This window comes from Athene cunicularia (genome assembly GCF_003259725.1).
Source record: "Athene cunicularia isolate RWA chromosome 2 unlocalized genomic scaffold, athCun1 chr2_part1, whole genome shotgun sequence".
Taxonomy (NCBI): domain Eukaryota; kingdom Metazoa; phylum Chordata; class Aves; order Strigiformes; family Strigidae; genus Athene; species Athene cunicularia.
In genome coordinates this window covers 100550235-100557892 of record NW_020799095.1, presented here as the reverse complement: position 1 = coordinate 100557892, position 7658 = coordinate 100550235, and the positions used below count along the sequence as shown (strand labels likewise).

Sequence of the window (7658 nt, the reverse complement as noted above, 5' to 3'; positions counted from 1 at the left end):
GGGGGGGGGGGAAGGACTGAAAGATATTATTTCCTGAACTTTTAGTTTCCAAACTGAATTGCACCAAATATCCAGCAGCATACCCATGGCTAACACAATTTGGATCAGAAATTAATCAGATACCAGAGTTCAAAATGTGTTCATTTCTTTTTCTCTCTACAAAAAACCCACAATATTTTTAAGAACACACAGTTAAGATCACAGAATAGCAAAATTCTTATTTCAAATATTTCTTCTCACTCCAGGTTATTTAGTCTTTTCAAGCACAAAACCTTTTAACTAAATGGTTACAGATCCTTAGTATGTAGAGCTTTTTGTAACTGAAAAGGCTTTGGTTTAGTGTCTCAACTGCTGTTGACCTTACAGACCCATTTGGGTCACCAGAACCTCATTTCACACCAACTAACATGTTGCTGCATTGTATACATGTAAGCCCTGGTCACACAAACACCTATTCATATACTTAATTCCAATACACGGAGAGTTCCACTGAAGCCACTCAGTCACATAACATCATAACATGGACAGACGTTCATTATAAGCCAAAAAGAGTAACTCTGTTTTTTCCACTTATGTATGTTAAAAACATAACTGACTCCAATTTCACAAACCTTAGATGGAGAAGTGTATGTTTAGGACTAATTTCATAAATTATATTTTTTCTACTTAATTCTGAGAAAAACAATTAATTCACATCTAATGGTATTTTAGCCATTTATGTTTCTACAGCGCTCTGTCATTAGCCAATTTGCCTTCTGTTGAAAACCTTGTTAGGAATATTAATCAGTCTGGCCCCAATAAAGACAACAGTAAAATTCCCATTACTGGACAGAATCTCACCCAGTGTCTCATAAGCTCTGAAAGAAGCTGCCATACTTGTAAAAGCAAAAATAAAAATTTGCCCATTCCTTGATCAACACAGCTCATAGCTTACAGTTTATCACACCGGAAAACCTCTGTGGCTTGGAGCTGACATACATCTGCTTCTGCACATGGTGTCTTCTGGCACGGACAAGTGAGAACTGGGAGCAGTAGCATCTTAAGATGCAGACAGATTTACCTGAACTTCGCAGATAGACACACACACACACACCCACCACCCTAACATATAGGCTAACATCCCTTCAGAATGTACACAATGAACAGGATTAATTTAGAACACATTAAGAATAATGTACAGCTAGGGTTGCCTCCACAAATCCTTTCCACAACTTTAAGCTTAAGTATTCTAGACCTCTTCTGTGTCTTGAATAAAAACAGTTGGGAACAAAAAAGTTATCTACTGGCTTTCAAAAAAATAAATATAAGGTAAGTTCACATCCATAAAGCAGACAGTGGTAGTCGAAACTGCCAATGACCAATGTTGTCATTTTTGGTCTCACAAACACACAGCAGTCTTCTGACTCTTAAACAGCTAAAGACTAGTAAGAAGTGAAGGCCCCTTTCCAAGTCTTTGACAAGGGGGCAATTCCATTGGCTTCACTGAATTTGTTCCCATGACAAGACTGTTAAGATCAAGTCTCATGTAAGGCGTTTATGCCTGTCCAAAGAACGCACAGCAGTAACATTTGTTCCTGTTTCTGCACACTTTTGTATTAGAGTATGTATAATATCAATCTGTCCCAGTTTTAAAAAGCTACAAAACATCATGCAACCTTACAGCTGTAAGCTTTAAGAACAGCAGAATTTACTCTGATGTAAAACACAACGTTATCACACTTTCAATTGTGTCTTTTAATGCAAGGCTGCTTTTCTATAACAACTTCACAGCCTGACTGCTTGTGCTCAAATGTCAGAGGGCAATTGTCTTTAACTGTAAGTCTCGAGCTCTGCCTTTCCATTCCTGCTGTCCCAGTGAGCTCCATTTTCATTTATTACTTTCAAAAAAAAACCCAATGAGGCTCTTCTTGAGAGGTTATTTAGCTTATCCCTCAGCTTCAAGGCAGAATTATCTATATTTAAACCATCCCTAACAGATGTTTGTCTAACCCGTTCTTGAATATCAGCACTAGTGGAGATTGCAGTACCCCCCCAGGCATTCTGTCCTAATAATTCATCATTCAACCCTTTAAAAGTTTTTTCTAATGTCTAATGTAAACATTCACTGATGTAATTTAAATTCATTACTTTTTGCACTCTTCAGAGTATGGAGACCTAGAGAAAATTTACTTTCTTTATCTTTTACACTTGTGAACTCTTATCACAACAGATGTGTTTTGTAGTCTTATCAACCCCAATTTTATCATTTAAGAAAAGGTGAACACAAGAACACAACTTTAGATAAGAAAACATAGCAAGACTAATACATTTAGAAAAAAAAAAAGTAGATCCCGTTTGGGACCTACTATCTTTATATCTATGATCATATACAGTAAAACATTTTAACAATGGTCATTTATCATGTTCCTCAAGAGAACCAATAAAATGCAATGAATTCACATCCTCTGATGTTGCACAGATACAAAATGTATAGTTTGTTTACAAACTAATATTACTGAATGTAAAATGAAGCAACATTTTAAAAAAATATATTGGTAAAGGTCCAAAGTTTACATTTTCTAAAATATTAAGTTCATGTTTTATTTACAGACAAGCCTTCAAATAATTATTGGCATTTTAAGATTAACTACTTAATCTGATGAGTACATGAATAAAATGAAGCTGTAAAAAAAACCCAACCAAAGAAAACAACCAATAATCAAAGTTCCATATAACAGTTCCAAAAACACTATTTTCAATTTCTATTTAGGAAAGCAGGATGTGATCTACCACACAGTAACTTACCAGAAACTGCTCTAACACTTTCATATGCTATAGGTATCGCAAGTGACCAATGTTATCCAACCACGTGCCCAAGAGTGTGTTTTTTATGCCCATTCCAACTTCAAATGAAGTTTTGACAAGAGTTGTAATATTTACAAATTCAAAATAAAGGCTTGATATCCCTTTGGATTACGTTACCACTGGTTTTGTGTCTTCCCTTGTTGACTACACATAGCAGACTGCAATCCAAAGACCACTTACTTTGTTGACTCCTTAACGGTTAAATTAGCAGCATCTACCTCAGCTTGTCTGAAAAAAACCCAGGCAACTCTAAATAACAGACTCTTAGTGAACACTGATTCTGGATCAATTATGACTGAAGTCACTCACTGAAGTCTCCCTCTTGCTGCGAGGTGGTGTGTCAGAAGGTGGTTTTTGAACTTGAACGGGACCGATGAGCTGGTGTGACCAGCCGTGACACAAGCCCTAGCCTGAATGCTGCGGGCAGGTACACGACAGCCCGTGGCCATGCTCTGCAACTCCGGAGGTCTGGCAGTGACACCCGGTCACTCGCCAGTGCAGATAATCCTCCTGTGCTGCCACAAACACTCCTCTGCTTTAACTGCGCTAAGGATAGGTGAACCGAAAGCTGCATCATAAAAACTAGAGCCTCAGGCTGTATTAGCTTTAACTAATTTGTACTGGGTCCGAGTAAGGGACATGGCTTCTTCTCCATGCTGCGCCCGCGCCCCTTTTTCTTTGTGGCTCTGTCCCATCTCTGGGGGCCGGCATACGAGCGAGCACAGAAACAAACGAGGCAGGCTCTTCTCCCCACAGAAGGGACTGGTGAATGCCACGACCCTTCAGCTTTGCCAGCCAGGGCCACTGCGAACAATGAAGGTTTTTTTTTTTCAAGAAGCAAATATTTCATTAAACTTGCCACCTTGATTAAAATAAGAGGATAGCTGAGGGCATGGAATAAGAAGCAATTTCATTTTGATCACTGTCCCCCCCTTACACTCTTGTACCACCCTCCAGCACCTACATTAGGTGAAAAAAGGAAGAATTAAAAAGCTTAGAGAATCAACGTCTGTTTCTCAAAAATTGTAACACCTCCACAATTACAAAACCCAAGTATTTCCTTTCCATGTTTGTTAACTTTCTGAGATCTCAGCATTTTCCAATATAACTCAACTGATTTTGACGTCTACGTCGTATGCAGTATTCCATACTGGATAAACAAAACATCAGCCGGTGATGATCCCTGTTTTATAGAGAACTTGATCATATTCTCAAATTAAAACAGGTATTAGTGCATGATACTGCTAATGACAACAAAACTATTTCATATTCTAAGAATACCCATCTCTGAAATATTTTAAAATACCTAACCAAGCAATGCTATGTGTTCCTATGTAGCATTCAAATCCTCTAAAAATATGTTTTCTTGAAAAGATAATTCTCAGTCCAAACATATACCAACAATAGATTTTTCTTCAGTTTAATTTCTTATATTACTTCTGATAAAGTTTCTGTTTTTAACTACAAGCTATAGTTTCTAATTGCTGCTCTGCTTCAGCAGCCATAGCTGCTGCCTGTAACTGTTCTGTTTCACTCTGGATGGAATTGGCTGTAGTAACTTGTTTTCTTTCACTGTGCATATTGTTCTCATGCCTTTTTAGATCAGATGCTTTAGCAAATGCCTTAGTGCAGGAACTGCAGACAAAAGGTTTCTCTCCTCGGTGTCTTCTTTCATGGTCTTTGAGGTGGGATTTGTGCTTGAAAGCTTTATCACACATATGGCATGCAAATGGCCTCTCATTACTGTGAACTCTTTCGTGCTTTTTTAGATCTGGTGCACGAATAAAAGACTTTCCACATACCTCGCAACTGTAAGGCTTGTAACCTGTGTGTATTTTCAGGTGCTCTTTCAAATGAGCTTGCGTGGTAAAGCCCTTTGTACACATTTCACAAACAAATGGTCTATCAGCAGTGTGTAGCTTTTCATGTTTTCTCAATCGCGCTTCATCAGAAAAGGTCTTACCACAAGCCTGACACACAATGTGTTCCCTGTGACCGTAAAGCAAATATTCAAACTTCATATCTCCAGCTGCTGTGGTCCAGCCTGGTGTCTGTTCATCTTTCACTTCACTTATGCCATCATTAAATGTCAAAGCCTGAGGGGTCTGAGATCCCAAGTCTTTTGATTCGGTTGTTTCCATAGGCTCTACTTCCTGGCCGTAGCAGTTCACTTTTCGAACCTCTTCACTTCCCAACTCTTTCAGAATCGCCTCTTGCACTCTCAGGGTAGTGGTAGGTGATTTTCCATCTTCCTGACTTGGGGGAGTTCCTTCCACCGTCACATCTGATGGACTGTCATCATGATCTCCGATTTCCTCCACCTCATCATCTTGTGTGTCATTCGGCTCCCCCATAGGACGGTTTATTTTTAGGCAGTACTTGCTCTTGGGCTGTGTGTTTTCTTCAGGACTAGATACATCACGTTTTTGAGAGCAGAGCTTATCCAGAAATCGAATACCAAGAATCTGGCCTGAAGACATCATCAAATTTACATCCTCTTTCTTAACAGAAATCTTTGCAGTATACATGTAATTGAGAACTTCCTCAAAAATATCGGAACGAAGAAAATCTATTTCTATTACTGATGAACTATCAACTTCCAGTTTTTTGAAAAGCTTCTTGAAGTAGGTACTGCAGGCAGCAAGCACGCACCTATGTGCTCTGAATTTAACATCTTCAACCACGATAGCTATGTCACAAAATTCTCCTTCCAAACGCTGTTCATTTAATGTTTTCAGGAACACAGTTTTGTGATCGTCGTCATTATATTTAATGGTTTCAGACATACTGATGAAAAACTCCTGAAAAAACATGGGAAAGTTTTGCAAGTTTATAAAGTAGCCTAAGTCATAAAATCCCAACAGCTGATGTCATTTACATGCTAAAAGAACTGCCAAGTATTTTTTTTGGCTTAATATGACCAGAATTATAAAACCATTCCTCTTAAACTTCTTTTAAAATTGTGAACACATATAGGTCTTTTCCTAGGTTATACACTTTACAGGACACTTAGTGATTTATAAAGAATAATTATTTATTGTATCAAGATATTAATTTATGCAAATATCCACTGATTCGGTTATCCAAAATCGGAAACTTTCTCTGTGAAGTTGCAATTCCCAGTAAAGGTATGATCCAACTGCAGTAGAAGTCATTCTTATAGCTAAAGAAAATGTTAAGATGTATAAGAAATAGTCTATGTGAGTCAGCATAGCAAACTAAATGTGAAATATCAAATATAAGTCTTACCATGAACAATGCAGGAAATTTTCTGAACAAATGATTATTAAATATTTGACAGATGATTAACCCTTACAATGGGCCACCTTCAGCCTGAAAGACAGGAAGATAATAATGTTTTAAGAAATTATAAAATCTATGCCAAAAATAGTTTTAAATTTGTGTGTTAAACCACAGCACTTTCAATTCGTTAAAATTATGCAAAACGCACTGTTAAAATATCCACTTTTTGGCTGGTTCTACAGACGACTGCATAAATTGATCTAATAGCGCTGCGTCATAAACCGTGTTTACTTTCCTCCTGCTGCTTCACTTCACTGACGCCACTTTCCTGTTACTTTGCAATACAGGTACAGGTCTGAAAAACCTCTGGAGGAATCACTAGCATTAACCCAGTAACCAACCCAAGAAAGAGGTGATTAGCCTTCCGCTGACTCGGTGAGCTGAGCAAGCCTGGGAGAGGGCCTGGCAAGCAGAGCAAGCATCCCAAAGGACAGCAGACTGGGCTGTGGATGGATGCACATCGAGGACGCAGGAAAGAGACACCAGGGATACCACATCTCCAAACAGTGGAGATACTTGAACAGCAGAAGGACAATGCAAAACTCTTAATTTAAATTATTCAATCCCAATCTTCCACAGGCATCTAATTATGATAGAAGCGGGAAATGCTGCAGAGAGGAGGGAAATTTAGTATTTGGTTTGGAACAAATCTTTCACCACCTGACAGAGAACGACTGGGAACTGCTTTCCTAAATTCTAATTTATCCTTGAGCACATATGAAGCAGAAATAGGTGACAGGTATGCAACTTCCACTTGGTGTTTAACATGCTATAGGAACACCTGGGCTCCCTACAAATGCCTTTGCAGGTCTGGCATCTCAGCATACAGTGCCACAGGCTACAAAAAAAACCCAAGGAAAGCCAAAATTCTTATATTTGTCCTGAATAATCAGATAAGTCATATAGGAGGTGCGTAAATATTTGAAAAACACAAGAAAAGAAACCCAAGAAACACTGTATGTATTTTTCTGGGTTGTCTGTGTCTAACAGTCCCAGGGAAACACACCAGTCTGGCACCGAAGAGGGCAGGACCAACAACTGTTTCAACGGGACCCGTTGAGAGTTCTTTGCAAGCTGGGGAAATCGCTGCTTTCTTTTTAAGCAAAACGCCACTGCTAATAAATTAGCAGCAAACCCACTCCGTTTTGTTGAATATCACCCAATTTTGCTGCAATTCTGTTGAGACTTCCTAAGCAAGAACTACTTATGTAAGTCATTGGCTGAAAACAGTGTTGCCGAGTACACCGGGGTGTGGAATTGGTGGAAGAAGCGAAGTTCCTACTCTGCGAGTGGAGCACGGAAGGCACTTAACCAGAGTCCCTCCAGCACTGACTAAAGGCAAGGGGAAATCCCTTGCCAGCTGGGTTGCTGACTTCTCGGGGTAAGGCTAATTATTCCTACACACACTTTTTTTTACCACCGCAGGAATGGGGCGGGGGAGTATGTCTGGGGTTGTAACTGTTGGTGCAGCTCCTGCCGCCGCCGGGAGCCGCTCAGCGCCTCGCCACGTT

The 7658-nt window shown here is 39.2% G+C and overlaps 1 protein-coding gene across 1 annotated transcript; it reads right to left on the bottom strand.

The window, feature by feature from the left end:
- Window positions 1-2313: 2313 nt before the first annotated feature.
- ZBTB14 (zinc finger and BTB domain containing 14) lies at window positions 2314-6199 on the bottom strand. The gene is made up of 2 exons (XM_026843173.1): window positions 6094-6199; window positions 2314-5645 (listed from the first exon to the last, which is right to left on the bottom strand). The coding sequence occupies exons 1-2, from the start codon at window positions 6094-6096 to the stop codon at window positions 4302-4304; spliced, it is 1347 nt and encodes a 448-aa protein (XP_026698974.1). The 5' UTR covers window positions 6097-6199; the 3' UTR covers window positions 2314-4301.
- Between the last annotated feature and the right edge of the window lie 1459 nt (window positions 6200-7658).